General features: G+C 46.2%; 2 protein-coding genes across 5 annotated transcripts in view; one reads left to right on the forward strand and one right to left on the reverse strand.

Moving 5' to 3' along the window:
- Positions 1-23,825, forward strand: part of MTOR (mechanistic target of rapamycin kinase) — a 99,940-nt gene that overhangs the window by 46,599 nt on the left and 29,516 nt on the right. For all 4 annotated transcript variants that reach the window (XM_081202865.1, XM_081202867.1, XM_081202866.1 and 1 more), the window contains one exon: positions 21,159-21,234. In XM_081202865.1, coding sequence (XP_081058991.1) covers positions 21,159-21,234 — 76 coding nt within the window. The remainder of the gene's footprint in view (positions 1-21,158; positions 21,235-23,825) is intronic.
- ANGPTL7 (angiopoietin like 7) lies at positions 111-8,470 on the reverse strand. Its single transcript, XM_081203772.1, has 5 exons — positions 7,801-8,470; positions 4,245-4,345; positions 3,403-3,597; positions 2,391-2,589; positions 111-1,813 (listed from the first exon to the last, which is right to left on the reverse strand). The coding sequence occupies exons 1-5, from the start codon at positions 8,171-8,173 to the stop codon at positions 1,620-1,622; spliced, it is 1,062 nt and encodes a 353-aa protein (XP_081059898.1). The 5' UTR covers positions 8,174-8,470; the 3' UTR covers positions 111-1,619.

The following is a 23,825-nucleotide window of genomic DNA, read 5'->3' on the forward strand; positions in this document are numbered from 1 at the left end:
ACAACACATACTGTCACCTCTCCTGGAGCCTTGCTTGTTCTTTTCTTCAAGGACTTCTGATTTTAATCTGCCTGCTTGTTAGGTATTTTGACAAAAGACTCAAGACCCAGTTTAAAAACAAGAGAGTTTATTATAGAATCTGAAAAAAACAAAACAAAAAAATCCATTGTGGAGGCATGGCAGATTTTGTACAGAGCGCTCTTTCAATTTACAGCACACACAGATCCACCTGGAGCATCACCCACTCAGCAACCATCTTTAACAACAATATGTTCCTGGAGGGATGGTCCCAAGTTTTGGCCAGTTAACATGTACAAGACACTTTCCAGGAAACCAATGTCTTCTGGTGCCAAGATAGCAACTTTAAATTATGCTAGATTCCTCTTGTAAATAATAAAAAGTGAATAAAAAATAGATATATTAACTATGAACCCACTCTGGCAACGAAGTTAAGCAGGGAACTGAGCTGTGAGAGGAGTCCTTGGTAACTTGTGGTTTTTTAAAACAAATCGTTTCCCCAGTTGTGATGCATTGCAATGTGTGCATAATATTATTCCTCACATCTCTTTATTTGTATTGAACACTGCACAGTATATTAACAGGACCGAGGAATCTCAGGCCTGGTGGTTGCATGTGATCCTTGTGGCATCTCTATTTGGTCCTGCTCTGCAGCCTAGTTGGGTGCTTTTGGGTGGCTGTGGTATGTGCCTTTGAGCTGTGGTAGTGTCTGTGGGTGGGAGATGTGTGTTGGTGTGCAGAAACCTCTGGTTTTAGTGTGACTGGAATGGACCCTGCTGTAGAAAGATTAAAAGTTGCATCCATTGCTCAATCCACTTTTTCCTATGGCCACACCCACCACTGTCTTGAGGCCCCTTTAGAGTTGCCTGTGATAGAATGTAGCCCTTGGGTTGCAAGAGATTCCTCATCCCTGGCTTATAAAATCTCAGAATATTAATGTATATTTTTTATTGTTGTTGGCACCTTCCTTTTGTAGTAACACCCCCCCCACACACACACACACAAAAGCTCAAGGCATAAATAGTAGGCTTTTAAATCTGGAATGTCTTTGATGTCCATTCATCAATAGGAAGATCTGTGGGGAACTCCAATTACGATTCATCCAACGTCCCAATCTGATTCTTTTTTCTCTTTTAAATTGTGGGCTGTGGGCCTATGCTTTTGAAAAAAGGATCACCTCGCTTGCAGTCAACTTCCTAACTCAGCACTTCCCTCCCTCCCCCATTCCCTTACTTCATTTTGGCCGTTGTTGTATCTGTGCACTTGAGTCAACCTAAAACAGGGAGTGATTGCAAGGTGGACATTTTTAAAAAGCTGGGAAAGTTAATACCACACTTTGCAACCCTGTACTCCGGGGGGGAATGCTATAGCAACTCTGTGATATTTGTGAATGGAACAAAATCCTTCTCTTATGAGGATGCTGCTTGCCAGGGGCTACATGTCCTGGGACATTTGAACATCCTACTGGAAGAGAGCATTGTGATGAGAAAGATGCAGAAGTACAGCCCTTGTATTTCAGACCAGTGGTTGTGGTTTATTTTTTGGTTAGCATTTGTGTGTATCTTTCTCCCTGTCCCCCATGAAGTTGTGTCTCTGCTGCCTTACTCAACTTTATTGGTATCCCTCTGGGCTTTGAAGTCTACCGGCCGAATCTTCATCTCGACCCTCTTCAGGGAATATGTTTTACCATGCCATCCGTACCAAGTAATCCCATCTGTGCTCTTGTTGTGCTCTCCATTGCGGTAGTAAACCCCGTTCAGGTTGGAGTCTGTACAGCAGTTGTACCAGTAGCCGCCTGTTGAGAAACAAAAGCGGAGAAAATCTTTTGATCTGTCTTCGAAAGCAGTGGGTTTTGAAACTTTTCGCCTTCAGGGAACCTCCTTTTGCACTGACATCTGCCATCATGGGACCAAGCAAATTGCAAGGCATTCTGGGGCACACACAGTTTCATTAATGCATTGGCCTACCCCTGAGCCAAAGGGTCAGGTAGCAGGCAATGGGAAATAGCTTTCTCTGCCCACGATCTAAGAGAGCCATTGCCAGCTGGCCTAGACTAGGTATAGGGAACCTTGCCCCCCACCCGGTACATTGCTGAACTGCCCTTCCAATCACCCCAGCCATTGGCTATGCTTGCTGGGGCTACTGGGAGTTGTAGTTCGGCAACATCTAGAGGCCCAAAGGTTCCCCTGAATTTGATGGACAAATAGTCTAACCTTTTATAAGGCAGCCTCCTGTGTTCCTATTTGCTCCAGAAAGTGCTTCACATATCAAAGCGAATACAGGTTTTGGAAATGTTTCTAAATTGCAAAATGGCATTCAGCCCTGTTCAGCTAAAACTTAGGGTAGGAGGAGGATCCCATCTACATGCTTACCTTTGCGTAACAGTGCACAGTGATCCACGCACTTGTCATTGTCCTTGTCCTTAGTGCTGAAGGCTGTGTTGTTGTGGTACCTCAGGGAGTCATGTGGAATGTTGCCACTGTAGTTGGCCAAGAAGAGGCGGTAGCTGTTTAGCTCGTTGCCCAGAGCGAAGTGGTTGTACAGAGCGTAGCGGATGTTGCCATTCCAGTCCTGCAAGGGTAAACAGGAGGTGGATGAAGGTGAAGAGGAAACATCTTCAAATTTATCTAGGAAAACCGTTTCCAGGAATGTATGCACCTATCCCTCCTTGCAAGGAGTGCCATATCTTCAGGCATCCATTGCTCTTTCAAATGGATGTGATGGATTCCTGCGTAGGAAACGATACGGCCGTTTCCTCAACCTTTTGCATTTCATTCATGTGTTCAACCACAGGGCAACTTGTCTGCTAGCTCCACTGAAACTACTTCTCATAGCTGACTCCCTTCAGCAAAACCTCATGCTCTGCCTGCAGTTTGGCAAGACTTCCAAAGGAAAATACCTCTGTAGTTGTGGAGCAGCCGCTGAGGACATCTGGGTATGTGCCCTTGCTTTTTGAGTTTAAGGGCACTGTTAAGAGGGCATAATGGAGGGTGGGGGAGATATCTTACGTGCCAACCCCAGATACTGATGCCTGTGTAAAGCAGTACCTAGAAATTGCAATACAGTCGTACCTTGGATCCCGAATGCCCTGGAACTCAAACGTTTTGGCTCCCAAACGCTGCAAAACCAGAAGTGAGTGTTCCAGTTTGCTAATGTTCTTTTAGAACCCGAACGTCCAACATGGCAGCCAATCAGAAGCCACAATTTGGTTTTTCGAAAGTTTTGGAAGTCGAACGGACTTCCGGAATGGATTCCATTTGACTTCCAAGGTTTGACTGTATCTTAAATTGCTGCTGGAGACTGCTCGTCCTTCTAAATTCCTCAGCTGTTCAATGTAGATAAATTACCAAAAGTTAGCCTGGTTTTTGGAAATCATTCCCTTACCTCGAGCTCCACACGCAGCACTGTCGGGCGCCGGGAAAGCCTATGGATGTGCTCATTTCCCAGCCAAAAGTCTCCCTGGATGCTGCCAAACCCTTGCTTGTACTGCTTCCAGTCCCGGCTGAAGGAAGTCAGGCCAACTTTACGCCTCTGGATGACTGTCCAGCCTCCTCCATCAGTCTCCATGTCACAGTATACCTGGAGCGATGGGAAAGAGTGTTGATTCCAGTCATTCATGGAGACTAGGGACTGTCTAGGCCCCTTTTGGGGAGGGGGCATGTATTTGTTGTTGCCAAATGGACTGAATAGTTCAGTTAATTTGAATATCTGTTCTTCCCCTCCTCTCACCCCACAAACCATATTAGTATGAATATAAGTGAAAACATGTATTATTAGTAATGGCAGAATAAGGGATTTTAGGCACTGGGTAGCAGCATTTACCATGAGGTCAGCTGCTTTTTAGTTTAGGAGAGATGTTCTCTGTGATGCTACAGGTGGAATGAAGCTACTTTCTCAGAAAGCCATTTTGAGTACCAAGAAAGGGAAATCCATGAACATCAAAATGTTTTTTTAAAAAATAATAATAATCCTAAGTGTCATTCTATCAGTCCTGGAATCCTGGGCAGTTTTCCCTACTGCTGCCATTCAGCCACGTAGATTGGACCATTGTAGAGAAGCTCTTACCAACACCCCTAGAGGGTCACCTTCTGTGGGTCATGGAGGCTCAGAGAGAGTAAATGTGTGCTCCTTCCGTAGGAACCTGTCCTGAAAACTGCCCAAAGCTGCCCATCTGGACTATAACTGGGGCATAAGTAAGTCATAGCATTTGTATTAAGACGTCTTACTTGCATTTCTGGCGTTCCCAGGAATTCATCAGGGAGAAGTCTGTAGACCCCTGAAGTTCTGTAATTTCTCTGATAAAGCGACGAGCAGTCGTACACAGCATCTGTGTCAATGGAGGGGGTGGAATGGGAAGCAACAAATGTTTAGCAATGACTGACGAGTATTCAACACCCCCAACCCACAAATTGTGATAAGTTCTTAAGTACAGCGGTACCTCGGGTTACATATGCTTCAGGTTACATACACTTCAGGTTACAGACTCGGCTAACCTAGAAATAGTGCTTCAGGTTAAGAACTTTGCTTCAGGATGAGAACAGAAATCATGCTCCGGTGGCGCGGCAGCAGTGGGAGGCACCATTAGCTAAAGTGGTGCTTCAGGTTAAGAACAGTTTCAGGTTAAGTACAGACCTCCGGAACGAATTAAGTACTTAACCCGAGGTACCACTGTACTTTTGACACATTTTTATTAAATGTAACCTTGCTTATGTTACAGTTCCTCCAAAAACAGCATGTTAGTTTTAAACGTACGTTGCAATATTTAGTAAAGCCTCCCTAGAATTTCAAACCCAGAAGGGGAACCCTGAGACCATGAAGCCTCAACCACCTCCAACATTAACCTATGTGACTGAGACAGCCATGTGCTCCACAAATAAGAGGACAGCTGTGTATGTCTTCAGGATGCTTGCAGCTGATGCTTTCCTCAAGCAAGTGAGCCAAACTGTGTTCTACTGGTGAATGAAGCCATTGCCCAGTTTGGGAGAGCTAATAATAATAATTTTCTTATTTATACCCTGCCCATCTGGCTGGGTTTCCCCAGCCACTCTGGGTGGCTTACAGCACATAAAAAACTGTAAAAGTTTAAACATTTAAAATTTCACGATACAGGGTTGCCTTCAGATCTGCATGATGGTGGCTGCAGTCTAGAAGCATTTCCCAAACCTAGTAGGCTGTTTCAGCAATTGATTGGCACACATGGAATCAGGAGGGCGATCCTGCTTACAGAGAGACTGCTCAAGTTATTTTTCTCTTGTCCATATATAAGTGCAGATTTTGGGCGCTAACTTCTCCAGCTCCTTCTGTAACCCTTCAAAAACACAACCATTGAGCAGCAAGGACTTGGAGCGGGATCAGGCTAGCAGAAAGGGAGGCTCAGTGGCACAAGGGGGATTTGATGGCTTTGGCATGTGCGCCTAACAAAAAAACATTCTAAAATTAATCAAACATTATCCTGATTAGTAAAGAACAAAGAACCAGTAACCATAGTATTGAACTTTGGGGACTTAAGGTTCTAATCCCAGCTCGGCTGGGTGAGTTTGGGCAGTTTACAAACCCTTAGCCTTGACTGCAGCTGTAAAGTTGACGTAATAGCAACATATCTCACCATGGTCTTTTAAAGGTGAAAGAGAAATTGTTTTAGCAGTGTAGCAGAAGTACTTATCTGTTCAGAAATGGCAAGTGCAAGAGCTGGTATAACCAACAGACTATGCTGCAAATCTAGAAACTTCATGTTTGAATCTCACTTTGAATTTTCTAGGTAGCCTCAGGGCAGGCATTCTCTGCTGCATGCTTTGTCCTGCAATAGGGGCATATCGCACCCATACCAGCCTGCCTCACAATAATTTACTATAGCAAGATTGTGTAAAGTGACCTGAACACTCAGAAACAGCATTTCACAGATGCGAAGCAGTAGTGTTACTACTTCTGAGTGAGAGAGAACCAGTTTCTCCTCCAAAAACTTATCTTATTGCAAAAGCCCCCAGACTGAAGCAATGGGGAATAGCTAGGCAAATACAGTTTGCTGCCATTCCGCAAAGCCCAACCTCTTGATCTGATAAGATGGCCATGCCTGGGACAGCTTCCCCAGTTTGCAGTTGTGCTCTCAGGCAGATGAGCCAAATCAGCACATCTGACATGTTTGGACTGTGCACGGTCTGTTTTCTCCATCATGGCCTGCTCCCACTTGGAAATTACATTCCCGCTCCGGCGAGCTTATCAGCCTTTTTGGAAATGGTTGCTTCCCTTTCCATGTTAAGAACTGAACATCCAGCTGCTTCAAGGGGAAGGGAGAGACCCTTCCCGAGGTTAACTTTTATCCATCCTGACAGGTGTAACAGAGTGCAAGGTGAATGATTTCCACCTATTAGGAAAGATTAGGTGCCAACTGGGGCTTCCTTGCAGCCAGCAATTCAAGTCCCTACGTGGCTGTCTTCCACATGCAGTGTGGCCTTACCATGCCTGTAATAAGACATGTGGTTTAATAATTTTTTACCTTGAAGGCACACTCTGGGCTATTTATGTGAATACTGCGAATACCTCAGTGTGAGGATTCCCTGCCCACCCCAGGTCACACTTGTATGTAGCTTGGTTGCTCACAATTGAGGGAAAGAGCTGCTTCCAGGTGACCATGCCTAGAAGCTAAGTTGAGTTGATTATTTATTTCACTGTAAACCTCAAATGATGAACCGGCTAGTTAAAAGGTGTGTTATTAAAAGTGTGTATGGCTATATAGCCAAGGGTGGCCCCTGTGGGAAAAGGTGACTAGGTGGTAACCAAGATCATGTTACTCAATTAAATCGGATGAGTTTTAATTGATTATTGGGGTGGAGTTTTTAAAAATATAGCTATACATATAGTGTTGAAGGAAAATTCATATTTTCTTTTAGGGAAGGCCTGCGGATCAGTAGCAGAACAACTGCTTTGCATGCAGAGGGCAGCAGGTTCAATTCTGGGGGTCTCCAGGCAAGGCTGGAAATTAGTCTTGCCTGAAATCTTGAAGAGCTGCTGTTGGTCAGTGTGGGCAGTATCGAGCTAGATAGTGACTTGGTTCTTTAATTTTGAATGGTGCAGATAATATATGTAAAATATCTCACAACATTCCCTCTTGAGTGAGCATAAAGGTGGGGTGCCTCTTGGAAGAAGATGCCATCCACAGTTTTCATGCAGGCTTTTTTCTTTTTTAAGTGTTTTGTCATTGAGCTGAAATGCCTTTCAGTTTGATTTACTGAGGTTTTAAAACTATTTAATCCAACCAGCGTTTGTTAAAGATGGCAATCCTAGCATCCGTGCATCTCAGGATATGACTGCTCATATTCTCACACAGAGTTCTTTGTGCGAAATCACACATGTGCTCACAACCTTCCCTCTTTCCTCACAGACCGCTTCTGGAAAAAAGCATGAATGGGATCTGGCTGCACTTTCCTATCTTTAAGCACATACAAAGACAGAGAGACCATAATCTCAATGTAGGACTGTCTCTCCTCACTTTTCTGCTGATATTCTAAAGAGCGATTGTGTTTTGAGTGTCTGCAGGTCTTACATGCAGAACTAAGCTATTATTATTTAAAACACTGAAGCTCTCTTGTAAATGAAATAGTTGAACGACTCAAAAGCAAATGCACAAGATTGTGGTCCCTTTCAACTGTTTAAAAGCACCTCTCCTGGGGTACATTTTGCCCAGCAGAGTTTGCTTGCAGTATTGGGGGTCCTAACTGAGGGTAGCAGCCTCGTGAGGTTCTATTTTTCCATGCATTTATTTGCCATACCGCTGGTCCTCCTTACCTGCGGATGTTTGCGTGACAGTCTGAGCTGCCTGAAGCTGCACGATGCCCAGCTGGTTGTTCATCTCCGAGTACTTCCCTTCCACGTCATTGAGGCGCAGGTCCATCTGCTTGAAGCTTCCTTCCAGCTCCATCACCTGCATGATGGCGTTTCCCAATTCATCCTCCTGCTTCTTGCTCAGCTCCTGTATCAAGGTGGACAGGTTGGCCACATGCATCTTCAGCTCCTTCAGCTCCTCACAGCAGCCTAGGTTCTTGGGGTTCCCATTGATCACCTTCCTCTTTGGAGGTTTCTGCAGCCAGGCTGGGTACACGGCCAAAGAGATGGTTACTGCACATAACCAAGCCAGCTGAGTGCTGAATGTGGTCTGCATGCTGTGTCTAGGGATTTTTCTTCTTCTCTGCTCCCCCACTCACTTGGTCCTAGGGGTTGCTTCAGAAATTCTTATCTCCTGTCCCAGGAGGAGGAGGAGTTGCTTTTGTAGTTGAACTGTATTTGTACAGATGTTTTCTGTAAAGCCAAAGCTATTGTTTCCCTCTTTCTCTTTCTCAATGAATCAAGTCTCTCAAAGGTGGATCGCTCCTGTCGGAGTCTCTGCTCTCGAGAAATGTGTGTGCCTCTCCCTCGCACACTGCATCTTAAATATCTATTGCTTCTGGGTACCTCCCCCCCCCCCTTGCAGCCCATACACAGCCTGCTAAGCCACTCCCCACTCATCTGCTCATATCAGGTGGAAACAAATACTTTTTAGGGCTTGTTTGCGTGAATGTGGGGGGGGGTTAAGGGTGGGCAGCTTGGAGGCTTTTTCTGTTCAACTTTGTCATTCTCTCAGATTTGGGAGTGGGGGGAGTGCAGGGAAGGCATGGGAGTTGCCAGTAAATGCCTCCTACTGGATTTTAGCCTTTCTGGTGACTAATCCTCTGGCAGCATGTTAAGGGACAAAGCAGGAGTTCAAGTTTGGTAAATGGAAGGGGGTTCTGCAGGTCAAAAGATTATATAAGAGGTTGGGGGGGGCTGATCCCACTTCTAGCAGCCCTTTATTAAGAAAGCAAGGGTGACTTGGATTTCTGGTATGTTTTTCTGACTGCCTCAGAGGAAGGGACCCAAAAGTCAACTGGTTTGGAACTGGGAGGGAAAGGGCTGTGTCATGCCACCTATCAGATGCCCAGCATGCAGGGAGAAAGTGCCTGCAAAGTCTTGTGACTCAAGCAAGCGAGCCCAACCTCAGCACTGCCAGGTGCAGGTGATATAACAAGTAGCAAATCTGAACTGGTCCAGAGTCTGTCCTGATCCATCAAGCAGTGAACACGAGCAAACCCCATTCCCTAGGGGAAATTTCAGTAGGTACAGTTCTCACATTATAATACAGTAAGTAACAGTGTGAGAAACTAAGATATGAAAGCTAGGAGCTAAATGGCACCTTAAACTATGGTTACCAGATTTTTTTTCCCAATGAATCTGAGGACCATTTTTTTTTTTAAGCAGAGTAGCAACAGTGAGTCAGGAGTGGGGATGGCGAGGCAAAAGACCCTGGGCCCAAGCACACATGCATATTGTATAAAGGTGCAAAGCCCTTCTTTCACACCCTGTGAAACAAAAATGCGCAGAGTTTTTAAAAAACTGGGCAATGGCGCGTGGCCGCCCGTGACTCCTGAGCCTTCCCCAATCTTCTTCCCCCTTCCCCCTTTGTTTTGACAGATCAGGGGAGGCTTGGGAGTCGTGGGCAGGCAGCCAGCCGTTGCCCTGGAGGAGCACAAGGAGCACGGTTTCTCTGCCAGGCAAGGTGCAAAGCCCTTCTTTCACACCCTGTGAAACATAAATGTGCAAAGTTTTTTTAAAAAACTGGGCAACACCCACCCAAGCCCTCCCCTGATCTGTCAAAACAAAGGAGGAAGGGGGCAGGAGATCTGTACCGCTGGATGTCCCTGGTTCCCCTTTGGCAGTGGTGGCGGCAGCGAGCAGCTCCTGAAGCTAGCCAGAGCCAACTGTGCTACCAGGCTGGCTCCGGGCTGCTGAGGCTGCCACTGCCACATTTTCTGGGGGCAGATTTGTAAACCTGGGGACATTCTGGGGATGGAATTTGTCCGGGGACAGATTTGCAAATCCGGGGACTGTCCCCGGGAACAGGGGACATCTGGTAACCCTACTTTCAACCCAGGTTATGGATGCAGCAACAGAATGTCTATGCACGCTTTTTTAATAACAAAGCTGAAAATGAATGAACTGCAGCTAAAATATTATCTTCATTTTTCACATGGTCTAGTCCTTCTCCTGCCCACCCCCCTAATATTCTTAAGAGGGTCTCTTCTCCAGTCTTCAGAGAGTAGGTGGAATTGGGGAGGCAGATAAAAGTCCTTTCTTTCCCCTGGGCAGCTTTAATCTGAAATCTTACGCCCAGCAGTGCACCCAAAGCGCAGAAACTGCTTGCGCTAATGAAATTTCCTGTCGCAAAATGCACGTAGATTAGAACAATGGGAGATTTGAACACTGATAGGTACAGTCACTCACGTCATAGACATAGTGAGAAGGGGGACCCCAGGGTGGAAACTACTCTGCTGGCAGATGCATGTCCAAAGGGGATTCAGTGCATCTCTTTTAGCTCCCAGATACCTAATACGTAGAGACTAGCTGTGGTAATGTGTTTACAACTCTTTAGAATTGGAAACAGTCAAGGATAAACCGGGGTTGTCCCTCCACTGTCAAAAGTAGCAAACCTTTGAATACTTTGCTGGGAATCGCAAGTACAGAGAGTTGCTATTGCATTTAGGTCTTGCTTGCGGACTTCCCATTGGGGCATCTGATTGACCACTGTGACAATAAGATGATGAACTAGATGGACCCCTTTTGGTTTGATCCAGCAAGTCTGCTTTTTGTTCTTATGCTGTCATCTCAACTACTGCCATGGAGCCAGATTCTTGTTCTGCAATTGCATTTCTGCATGAAATGGCTCATGCATGGATGAAACCTGATATAAATAAAACACGAAACCTCCAGTAGATTTTTTTTTTTAGGTCTTCCTGGATCAGTTTATTTCCTTTGCTTTTTTTTCCTTTTTGGTGGGTAGTGTTCTCTTAAAAGGGGTGGGGTAGAGCTGTAGCAAGTAGAGCATCTTCTTTGCATGCAGAAAGTCCTAGATTTAATGTCTGAAGCCCTGGAGAGCCACTGCCTGTCAGTGTAGATAATCCTCAGCTGGATGGACCAATGGTCTGGCTTGACTTGATTTCATTACAATCTTTGTTTTATGATATAAAGTAACTTCCTATGGTCCTACCTTTTAAGGAACCACCCTTTCCACATTGACCAGTCTACCGAGGAGCACCTTCATGTCTGCCACACAAACATCTGTGAATTATACCGTATTGGCCTGAATATAAGCCTCACTTTTTCCCCAAATTCCAACCGTGAAAAGTTAAAATGTGGCTTATATTCACGACCTTACAGTATGCAGCTAGGAGTGTGGGACAATCAGTGCCAGGAGCACGGTGAAGCAGTGCTCGTCCCGTGCGTAGTCCCCCGTCTTCTCCCCCAAGGCCAGGAAGGGGGAGAAAGCGAGGAAGGGGAAAGGGCGCCAGCAGTACAGGTTGGCTCTCCCCCCCCCCCTTATGCAGCTAGGAGCAGTGAAGAAGAAGAAGAAGAGAAGAGAAGAAGAGTTTGGATTTGATATCCCACCTTTCACTCCCTTTAAGGAGTCTCAAAGCGGCTAACATTCTCCTTTCCCTTCCTCCCCCACAACAAACACTCTGTGAGGTGAGTGGGGCTGAGAGACTTCAAAGAAGTGTGACTGGCCCAAGGTCACCCAGCAGCTGCATGTGGAGGAGCGGAGACGCGAACCCGGTTCCCCAGATTACGAGACTACCGCTCTTAACCACTACACTACAGTGAGGAAGGGTGTGGCTTATATTCAGATATTTTCTTTTCTTTTCCCCCCTCCAATTTTTAAGGTGCATCTTACATTCAGGTGCAGCTTATATTCAGGCCAATACGGTGTGTCTAAAGCACACAGCTAGTCCAGGGAAACCTACATGCTGCAATCAGTGCTCTTCCAAGTCTGCATTTTACTGAGAAAGATCAGTTGAAGTGGGCCAGCTGCCTCTCATGGAATCTTGTTGATTATTACTATCCTTCTCATTAAGGAACTTAAGCAAGATCAGTAGTTGCCTCTGCAGTCAAAAACACAAAAAAGCCCATTTTTGAAAAAGTAAAACCATTCCACAAATTTTGTAGCACCCCCAGCTAAGAAGAATAAAGCAGATTTTTCCCAGGAATGCTGCAAAGCCACACAAGCCAGCCACTTTGCTGTAACTAAGAAGGTCTTTAGTTTGGTCATTGTCCCCGTAGTAGAATGCCTATGGGTGCTCCATGCATGCCACCTTGACTTCCATTTTGGAAGGAAGGCAGGATATCAACATGCTAATAGCTTCACATATTCCCTGTAGGAGGGAGGGAGAAGAATTTCTGGAATTTCATCCTCCTGTCCCAAGCAGCACTGCTCACTTGCACGCACCCGTGGTCCCTGGCTCCCATGCTTTCTGTGACCTGAGATGCCACCAAATTTCTGCACTCGGAAACAACGGGGATGAAAGATCCACGTTTTGCTCATGTTGACGCAGATTGTTTTGTACAAAAGTTTCTTGAATGGAATTGCTTTTAAAGAAATACATGGGGCGTTGACCCCTCTCCACACAGTCCTGACCCTTGACCTTTTTCATTCTCTCTCTAATCCCATCTGAGTCTCCTCCCAGCCACAGTTTCGCTTGTTCCTAGGGGCAAATTCTTATTTGGGCCTCTTGTGATGAGAAACATATTTGTCAAACTGAAGGCCAAGGAGACAAGCGTGATGCTCTGTGTGTCAGTTGTTGCCTCCCCTAGTTGTCCTTCTTCCTTTTGCATTTGTCGCCTTTGTGCCCTGGTATCCCTCTGCTAGGATTTCAGCAGGGTGTTTTGTTTTGTCGCTTCTATGCCAGTGTTTCTTAGAATGTGTGTGCTCAATTTAATGATGCAGGTGGACTATCATTTAGATCAGGGGTCAGCAAAATTTTTCAGCGGGGGGCTGGTCCACTGTCCCTCAGACCTTGTGGAGGGTCGGACTATATTTGGGGGGGGGAATGATTCAAGAGCACCATGAGCCCTGGTGGCTGCTTACCTGTGTCTTGCGAGCGGCAGGAGCTGGCGGCAGCAGAGGGACAATGAGCGGCATGCTTAAAATGGCGGCTGCTTTGAGCGCTGCTGCTGCTGCTGGCACCAACAAATTCCAGCCCCCTTCCTCCTCTAGGCAGGGCAGGGAGAAGCCAGGAGGAGGGAGGGAGGAGGCGCTGTCGCCGCCAACACCTTGTGAGGGAGAGGGAAAGAATGTGTGCGCTGGCGATCCACGTGGCGATTCCCAAACAGTTTGTGGGCCGGATCCAGAAGGCAATTGGACCTGATCCGGCCCGCAGTCCTTAGTTTGCTTGTCTTCTCATTGAAATTAAGCGGGAAGCCTTCTTTAGCCAATAGCTTTAGCCTAAATTGTAGCACAGGTGCCATTTCAGGGTAGAGGTGCTTACAGCTAGGGAGTAGAGAGTTGTGATATGCCTGTAGTGACTATGACAGCTTCTTGGGGTTGCACCTGATACCAATGTGCCCCAAAAGGTTGAGAACCCTTGTCTTGGATTATTTTGTACAATGCCTTAGCTGCATAAAGTTCTGCAGGTCTTGGCTGGACAGGCAGAGTGACATTCCAGGGCCAAGGTGGGAAATCTCCAGTAACAAATGGTATCCTGTTGCTATAAAGCACATGTGGTGTGTGTCTTTTTCTCAAGCCAACTTAACCAGCCTTTTAAATAAACCTACAAAAATTACAAGCCTGAAATAAATTTTGCTAGCTTTACTAGAGTCTGACAGAAAGCTCCATCCCTAGAAACATAGGAGTCTGCCTTATGCTGTGTATGCCATTGGCCTATCTAACTCAGTGTTATCAACACTGACTGGCAGCAGCTGTCTGGGGTTTCAGGCAGGGAGTCTCTCCCAGCTTGAACCCATTGAAATGAATCTAAGTTGCTTGTGTCCATTAACTTCAGTGGGTCTACTGTGAGTAGGACTAGTATTAGATAAAACCCTTTGTGTCTCTGCTCTGTTCTTCCTCTGCCAGCTGTTCTCATTCCTCTGCATGGCCACTGCGCAAATGTTTTAAAACTCAAGACTGGTTTTAAGCTCCACCCACACTATGCCAGCTACTAGCATTGCAGACTGATCTCAGTACAGCAAGTGGCTAAGTACAGCACTGGCTAAGTAGCTGACCCCCAAAGACCAGTGCCTATGCACAAGATCAGGCATGGCAAACCTGTAGTCCTCCGGATTTTGTTGGACTCCAGCTGCCATCAGCTCTAGCCAGCATGGCTAGTGATCAGGGGAGTTGCATGATGGGAATTGCAGTCCAAAAATAACTGGAGGACCACAGATTCTACATCTCTGCCCTATGAAGCTTCAGCCTCTGGCACCTCTCCTCTGTCTGACATGTTTTTCTCACAATAGAAGACCTCAGAGGCTCCCACTCTCATCCCCAGCTCATCCTTGGCTTTCCCATTTTGGTCTAAGTTGCTTCTTATCTTCTGATTTTTCAATGCCACTTATGAAACTGAATCTGTGCCTGCTCTAAACCATGCAGGAACACCAAAACCTCACCATGGCTGTATCCAACTAAGTTCTGGAGTCTGACAGTTGCTATCGTTGGTATGACTCCTTTGAGCAGTTTTCTGACTTGTCTCTGAAGACCATTTAAGCAGGGCCTATTTTTCAGATGGGATGCTGGGTTAAATGTGCATGGAGGGCATGCTTGCAAACTGAATTGGCCATGAAACCCTTATGCAGGGGTGTGAAGGAGCCAAATATGGCTCTCCAGGCCTCTCTATTTGGCCCTCTGGACTCTTCCCCAGGTTACAGCCCTTCCTCAGCTGCACCCTCACCATCCCCAGATTTTTATGCCTGGCTAGAATGTGTCCCTCTTGCTTGCCTGGATGGAGAATAGAGAGAGGGAAGGGTGTAAAAACTGGCCTATACTACAAAGCTAAAATTCACATTCACAAACCCTGAGACTGGGAATGCTGGGTTGGTGTATACACTCTTAGACTTCACATGGTGGTATTGATATGTCAAAAGCTGAGGCTTTGGAGATTCAGCCCCCAAATGGACACATGCATTATTCAGCCTCCTGCTGCCATATGCAAGAGAGAAACCTAGCTCTAGACATCAGGTGTCTGGGGAAAATGGCAGGTTAATGCAGCTTGTGGTTCCCCATGCCTCCTCTACATCTCTGTGGACTTCAACCTTTTGGTAGCCAATCTACCAAAACCATTTTAAAGTCCCAAGGACTTATGCTGCAACCCTAAACCAAATAATTGCAGAGTATAAACCATATTAAACACAGTGGGATTTACCTCTTGAGTAAACGCTCTTAGGATTGCTCTGTTGAGATGATCAACAGAGAGAATTATTTCTCCAGAGCCAGCCAGTCAGTGAGGAAAAACATCCACCTGTTTCTTACCAACAAATGTTGGGAATCGCAGCAACAGCATGTGGCAGTTCTGTCTGAGAGGAATATTAGCCCCTTGGGGTGATATGCATGAGCTTAAAAATATTTTTCTCTTTCTCTGATGCTTCCCGTTTGTTGAACAGTAACTGGAAAACAGTCTTGTAATTCCTTAAGAATGTTAAAGAATTTCAAAAGTTGATGCCTGAGTGTCCAATTTGATGGTTTGGGGCCAGAGTGTGTTTTGCCAGTTGCCTGTGGAGGTGGCAAAAGCTACCCTTGAGCTTTTAAAAAAATGTATGTTTTTTTAAAGGTGCTGTCACAGTTCTTCTTGGAAGCTGGTTGTCTAAACAGTTAGTCACAAGCTTCTAGGAAAGTCTATATTCTTTCACATCCCATCTGACCCTGCTCTTTTCCAGCCTCAAAAGAGAACTTCCATCTGTTTTAAGTGACTCTCTTCCTTACAAAAACACACATTCCAGTTACTGATGATAAAACAACTTCCATAATCTGTCAATAAGCCACTAATAACAGCTGCTTTCACACATGCACGCACGCACACACACACACACACACACACTCAAAGACACGCGACAAATTTTTCATACTTGGAAGAAATTATTGTTGTCTTTGGTGGGGGACCTTGGACCTGTAGGCCCAATTAGGCCTACCAGACGGCTCTGTTTGGCCTGCGGGACCATCTGAGCCAAGTCACACCTACCTGCTCTAAACCAGACATCATATATGACATCTGTACGGGCAAAAAATGGGTCACCTGGTGTAATTATGAGCCCAGGTATTTGACAGGTAAGTGGCCCCATGAGGGCAGGGAGGAGATTAGAATCTTGCCCACCAGCCAGATTGTTTTCCACCCCTGCCCTGGTATATGTAACGTGCAAGTAGTTTTATAACCTTTTTTTTTATTATGCAGAACTCAAGTTGCCCAGATGTTGGCTAGGCCCCAAAGGCTAACTTGATGTTCTATTTCAACCCAGTTTCAAGCCCTGTTATATTATCCAATGGTCAAAACTGATTTGTTTATTATTTTTTCATTAGTTTGATTTAAATAGATAATCTCTGCTCTCGAGGTTCACGGTACAAAGATACAGCACATGAGGAAAAAGAGACAGGAGGGAAGGAGGGAGGGGAAAACAAGCTCATGTGTATAAAATCACAGTTGTTGTAACACAGTTAGATAGTTCTGGCTATGCAGATTCTGGCTATCCAGAAGACCAGCAACTCCTTGTCAGTGGTGATTCCTTCTGTCTTTCTTTCTCTGAAAGCACTATTCCCCCCATTCCACCTGCCCAAGATTAGATCCAGGAGCAGAGCAAGTGACAATGTCCAGGCCAGGAGGGCAGGGTCTGTTCATCTTGGGGTCAGCATCTTCCCCAAAGTCTTGATTTTTTTCCAGTATAAAGTCTGGGGTGCACACACAAGCACAAACGCTTTCAAAATGCTCTTACGCAGCTCCTGTTTGTATTTCAAACAGAAGATCCCAGCAGGTTGTATATCTGAGTCTCCATCTGCAAGCTGATAAATTTTAAGGATCAACATTATTGTCAAGTGGATTCGGCTCTCTTGAGGAGAGGGAATTGAAAATGATGTGTGTGTTTTTCAAAAAAGAAACGTTTGTGCTTCTTCCAAGATTTAAGAATATGTGTGGTCCCGCTCAGCCTTTTGTTTTGAAGTATAAAACATCTTGTCTCGTTCTCCCTTTTGACAAGCTGTGGAAAGGAGAGAGAAGTTAGTGCTAGAAAGTGGCAGTAACAGAGCAGCCATAATTATGATAGAGGGTGGGAAAGGATAATGGCCAATTTGTCAGTAGGTGTTGACAAGAGAGATAAAGTTGGAAGTAATTAACTGCCTGACATACAGGGAGTGATGTTTCTGCCTGCCAATGGGACTGTGACGGCCATTTATCACTTTTACAGTGTACTAAAATGAATCACTCTTGCTCAAGGAGCAGGAAAGACATGGGCGTCCTTAATTCCCTTCCTAGAACATCAGAAATTTATCTCCCAAGTCCATCTATTGTCTCAGAGGTGAAAGAACCCTGGCTTGCTGTTTTGTCGATAAGGATAATGTTGGTGCTAGCAAGTAATTGGGTGACGATTTGGAAGCTTGCAGCCTGCTGCAGGGGATGGATAACCAGGGTTTTATTACACCAGTGCTTAAAACTCTGCATAGCTTCTCATAATTGGGGCTTGACCTTCGCCAGGATCTAACCTTGTTGGTTCTGTGAGTCTCTTGGTGACGTTCAGTACTGTCAGGAGGCATGGTGTGCTTCTGGACTTCCTGCCAGGGACAGAACCAAAGGATGCTATTTTGCAGTAGCTCTGATCCCTGCTTATGGGTTGGTCCCAGAATATAGGGATGAGGAATTCCTGTTTGGCACCTAGACCATTGGTGTATGCCTGCATTCTTGGCTTGATTCTGTCAACAGACTATGAACTTGTCTGTTTTTAAGCACTGTACATGAGGCAATGGCTTAGGAGAAGAGTTGTGATTCAGTGGTGGCTCTCACAAAAGATCGCAGTCACAAATAGGATTGTGTAACAAGTAGTGAAAGAGACCCTGCTGTCTGTCAGAGTTGACAGGATTGAGCTAGCTGGGCCAGAGGCCTGTATTGGTATAAGGCAACACCCTATATCTTGAGTGAAGGGATATAGCTCAGAGAAGGTGCCCCCGTACCTTGTTTGGAGAAGGTCCTAGTTTCAGTCTTCTAACTCCAGTTAGAAGTATCAGGTACAAAGTGACAGACAAAACCCTGCCTGAGACACTGGGAAGCCAGAGCAGGGCTTCATTGACAAATATACTGACATGTAATGCTTCCTGTGTTCCAATGTAAATGTAAACATCTCCCATATTGTAAATGTGTGTGCGCACGTGCTGAGAAGCCTGAGAGAGGATGCTCTAGAAAGAGGTTCATGACTAAGATAAAAAAATTGAGCCAGGACTTCCTTGCTGTTCCTCTTAAGAGCTGTGCTACAGTTCTGTACATTCTTATTATCCAGAGGAGTGATAAGCATTTGCAGTTCTGTCTGACTATTGCCTGCAGTTTGTCTAAATGGGAACGTATTAGCAGGGCTCTAAAAAAAGGTCCTCTCTTTTCCTTGTGCAATATCCTAGTGGTAAACTTACTCTGAGCACTTACGATTTGCTCTTACAATGAAGGGGAGTGCGTAGGCAAAAGGTTGCCATCAAGCGGGCTTCATGAAATCCCAGCCAACCCTATAAAACTAGAAAGTCACAACGCAAAGCGAGTGTGTGTGGCCAGAGTGTCGTTGCCTGCCCTTTTATAAGTCGGCCAGGTTTTCTCCAGAAGCCCATAAAACCCGGCATGAATTTGAATCCTTTCATAGGGATTGCAGCGCTGGACTCAGCTGGGTAGGTCTGCTAGGCTCAGAGGGTACCGGCCTGGCCTACGCTTTCTCCAGACAGGAGACAGGACAACGAGGTGTTGCTGTTCTACCACGTTAATGCAGTGTTCTCAAAGCATTGCCAAAAGAGAAGCTCATCGGCACATCTTGTGCTGGCTTGTTTTGGGGTGGGTTTTCTTATTTGACAGACTCCAATGCAAGAATTGTGGACGACTCCATCCTTGCATATGGTTCTTTGCCAGCCTGGTGCCCCACAGACTGTAATTCCCATCAGCCTCAGTGTCAGTAGTTGTTAACTCTTTGCTATTTTGTTGGTTTGCTGCATCAACTGCAAGAATGTGAGCATCGAGCCATCCGTACCAGAAACTGGTGAACTCAGATAGCGGAAGGGGAGTGGGTAAAGCAGGGTGAGGAGAAGAATGCACCAGCCAGGGAAATAAAGTGAAGCTATTCACCACTAAAGGGACGCAGGTGGTGCTGTGGGTTAAACTAAAGAGCCTAGGACTTGCCGATCAGAAGGTTGGCGAATCGGAAGGTTCGAATCCCTGCGACAGGGTGAGCTCCCGTTGCTCGGTCCCTGCTCCTGCCAACCTAGCAGTTTGAAAGCACATCAGAGTGCAAGTAGATAAATAGGTACCGCTCCGGCGGGAAGGTAAACGGTGTTTCTGTGCACTGCTCTGGTTCGCCATGCTGGCCACATGACCCAGAAGCTGTACGTCGGCTCCCTCGACCAATAAAGTGAGATGAGCGCCGCAACCCCAGAGTTGGCCACGACTGGACCTAAAGGTCAGGGGTCCCTTTACCTTTATTCACCACTAAGAACCTAAAAAGAAACTGCTGGATCAGGCCAGTGGCCCTTCTAGTCCAACATCCTATTCTCACGGTGGCCATCCATATACCCCAAATGGGAAGCCAACAAGCAGGGTTCAAGCACAAGAGCATTCTCCCCTCCTGTGGTTTCCAGCAGCTGGTATTCAGAAGCACTGCTTCTGCCTCCCAACTGTTGGGGGAACTGGAAACAAAAGGACAAGAGAAAAAGTGAATGTCCAATGCGTGCAGGCCCTTCATCAAGGCTTTTCATATACAGAAGTTCAGTCTCTTGGTCTCTCTCAGTAGAAGAAAACAGTATAATACATAGATTGAACTTCTGTATTTGAAACTCCCCAATGAAGGACCTGAGAGGTCCAAAATTCATTGGACATTCACTTTTACTGCTGCCGCTTTGCTTCCTGATCCTGCCCCCTAAATTTGCTGGGCGTTTCTGCCCCACCTTTTGCAGAAAGGGGACAGTTGATGCTTCTTCAAGAGAGTAGCAAACTGCAGGGCTGAAGTGGGAGAGGCAGCTGTTTAATATAAAATGTTTATTTCTTCTTCAGTCCTTATGAGATCTTTCTTAAGGGCGCTTAAAACCTCTAATTCTTTTGAGGGATTAGTAGTCTTTCTAAAGGGAGCGGGGAGGGGGACTTCCTCCAATATTTTTTTTTTATAAAAAAAACCCTGTTATGACTGGATGCCCCTAAAGCCCTTGAATATGTGGATGTTCAAGAGGAGGAATAGGCCGCGGGTAGGAAGTCCTAGCTTAAGGGAACGCAGCCTAGAGGAAATTAAAACAATGACATGCAATAGACATGTGAGCCTCAGCTGAAGTCCCCTGCTGCCAACTCTGCTAAATCTTGTTCAAAGCCTAAAATCATGTGGCGGCCGCGGCAGCAGCTGTTTGGGGGAATGGAAGGCTTGGTGGCTGAGAACAGTAACTACAGCAAAGGTGTGTGGAAGAATCCTGCCTATGAAATGGGCAATGCTGGTCTTCTTTTTTTACAGATGGCTTCTCATCTTCAGTATCCACTTTGTACCAGATTAGCAACTGCATCAGTTGTCCGCATACATTACTGATGTGACTTGCACTATGACAATTGTGCCATCCAGGTGTTGTGGGTCTACAACTCCCATCAACCCTGATCATTGACCATGCTGGTTGGGGCTGATAGGAACTCAAGTCCCACAACATCCTGAGGGCCACAGGTCTCCCATCCCTGAACTAGACTGTCACTTGCCTTTACTGCTGCATGCTACCTCCCATCACACACCTGCCATCTTTTGATGCAGGGATGGGGAGACTGTGGCCCTTCAGATGTTGCTGGACTACAACTCCCATCATCTCTGACCATTGACCATGCCGACTGGGGCTGGTGGGCGATGGAGTCCAGCCATATATGAAGGGTACCAGGTTGACTAAGGCTGCTCTATATTCTCCTGTCATTGCACATATAGCAGGGGAAGATTGGTAGCAGTGGGGAAACTGCCATTTTATGATTGTTTATGGTGCTTTTTAAAAATGTATTTATACTAGTTTGGTTTGAACTTGTTCCCCAAAAAATATTGTTTGTGGAAGCTGGAAAAGTGAAATATAAATAAATAAAACACTAGGATCTGCCCTAAATGACTTTTTATTCCCACTTACCTCTTTCCAGTATTAACAATAAACTGCAGCAACCAGAGGCAGCAGCCGGGGTTCTGGAATATGCCATGAAACACTTTGGGGAGCTGGTGAGTAGCCTCTTAATTCCCCATCTCCCTGTTTTCATTTTGAGAAGGAGGGCCACAGCTCCATGGTAGAAGATCTGTTCAGCTTGCAGAAGATCCAGGTTCAATCCCCAGGCAGGACTGAGAAGGATTCCTGCATGAAATTTGAAAGAGCTGCTACCAGTCCATGTAGACCATACTGAGCGATAGGGACGCATTTTTTTCCAGCTTAGTATAAGGCAGCTTCCTATGCTAGCCCTTCATCCGTAACCTTGAGGACCAGAATCTTACTTTACTTTTAGAGCAGAGGTCCTTTACCTGTGATCCTTGGATTCTGAGGATCACGGGCTTTGGAGGTCCATGAACTTTAGAGAGTGTAAAAATATGACACACACACCCCATTTCCTTCCTGTTTCTTTGAAAATTGTCTTTGTGAAAAAAAATTCTGGGGAGAGCTTCCATTAGATTTCCAACAAGGTCTATCACCCAAAAAAGGTTAAGAGCCACTGTTTTAGAGGAGGGTTCAGACTAGAGCATCTTCTTTACATGCAAAAGGTCCCCTAGCATCTTCAAATAGGGCTGGGGGCGGGGGAGACCTTTGCCTGAAATGCTGAAGACCCACTGCCAGTCAGCGCAGCCAGATTCATAGTCTGACTTTGGTATGAGACAGCTTTCTATCTGCCTATGAGTGGAACCCATAATCCCCTGATCACATCAGCAAGCTCTGCATCCTCGCCTCTTTTGAAATGATCTGCCTTTGGAGCCCCAGAGGCCAGACCTGCAACGTCTCACGTGGAGGGGCACTGAAGTGTGGCATGTGTTGTGTGTGTGTGTGTGCAGCTTTATCCTGCCTGCAGGGCCCTCAAAGAATCCGCTGCTTGGCATAACGTCGCAGCAAGAACTGCCAAGGGCTGAGCAGAAAAGAACATTGGCCTAGAGCCCATGTCGGGGCGGGCGGGCAGGAGGGGGTTGCGGGAAGCAAAAAAAATCCCAAAGAAATCCAAGTGGTAGCTTGTCCCCTCCCCCTCTCCCCCCCCCCCTTTTAATCCCTTGAAAATGAAAATCCTTAAAGAAATGAGAGGCTGGTGAAAGTGTTGGGAATTTGAAAACTGTCATTGGTCGGCACTTCTGTTCTTTTTTACTGCTCACCTTCAGAAAATCTGGACTGCTAAGGCCAGTAATAAGGCCTTAGTATCCTTTCCCTTGTTGCTGTACAATGCCCCACGTGCTTGTAGGCTGTCTGTCTGCTGGGCTGTTCCAAACTTCATCCCCTGCTGCTCTTGTTTATATGTGTTGGTGCTACTTAGACTTGGAGCTGATGGCACAGCAGGCAGTGGAGACTGGCTCTGTTAGGGCAAAGGGGATGTTGCCACACCAACCTCAGCCAGCCCCCACCTGCCTGCCTTCTTACTTACCGTACATCCAGACCTGCCTGTCAGCTTCCTCCTCTTCCTTAGTCTCTGTGTTGCCCTTGCAGTACTCAGCAGGCAGGAGAAGGGGGTGGGCAAAACTAGAATGAGTTGACTCTGCCTGCCATTGGCTCTGGCTTCACCACCTGCTGGTGTCTCTGCCTTCTGCCCTACTGCCCGCAGTGGGCACCAGCCATCAGTGTTTGCAAGGGAGGCTCTACTTTTGTCCTTGGGTCTCCCAGTGGTGTTTGCTGATGCTGAAAAGGGATGGATAGATTTTAAGGGGAGGGAGCCAAGAGCCACATTCATCTTTCGCTAGCCTTCTGGGGGCCACATGCCAGCAGTGACTCTCATGTGGAAACACACACACACACACACACACACACACAGGCACACAGCTGCCCTTTCTCACGTGACCAGGCAAACCAGCCAGTCATACTAGCCTAGATGGACCAATAGACTGATTATTATCCATCCCTTTATTTTTCATCCATTTACCTAGGGCTATATCCAACTGATTAGGGGCATGGGTGGTGCTGTGGTCTAAACGACTGAGCCTCTTGGGCTTGCTGATCAGAAGGTCGGCAGTTTGAATCCTTGTGACGAGTGAGCTCCCTTTACTCTGTCCCAGCTCCTGCCAACCTAGCAGTTCGAAAGCACACCGGTGCAAGCAGATAAATAGGTACTGCTGCGGCGGGAAGGTAAATGGCATTTCCATGCGCTCTGGTTTCCATCACAGTGTTCCGTTGCGCCAGTAGTGGTTTAGTCCTGCTGGCCACATGACCTGGAAAGCTGTCTGTCGACAAATGCTTGGCTCTCTTGGCCTGAAAACGAGATGAGCGCCGCGACCCTATAATCTCCTTTGACTGGACTTAACCGTCCAGGGGTTCTTTACCTTTTGCCTTTACCTTTAAATCCAGCTGAGCCCTGCTCAGAGTAGATTGACTGGTGCAGGGTAATGTAAACTAATTTGTGTTAGTTGGAACCTTGTAATAGTGGTCTGTTATACAGTGGTACCTCAGTTTACATACGCTTCAGGTTACATATGCTTCGGTACAGCAGCAGCAGGAGGCCCCATTAGCTAAAGTGGTGCTTCAGGTTAAGAACAGTTTCAGGTTAAGTACAGACCTCCGGAACGAATTAAGCACTTAACCCGAGGTACCACTGTACTTGATTTTGGTATGGATATTTATTCTACCATGTTCA

Source organism: Podarcis bocagei (assembly GCF_964188305.1).
Source record: "Podarcis bocagei genome assembly, chromosome: 7".
NCBI classification, from domain to species: domain Eukaryota; kingdom Metazoa; phylum Chordata; class Lepidosauria; order Squamata; family Lacertidae; genus Podarcis; species Podarcis bocagei.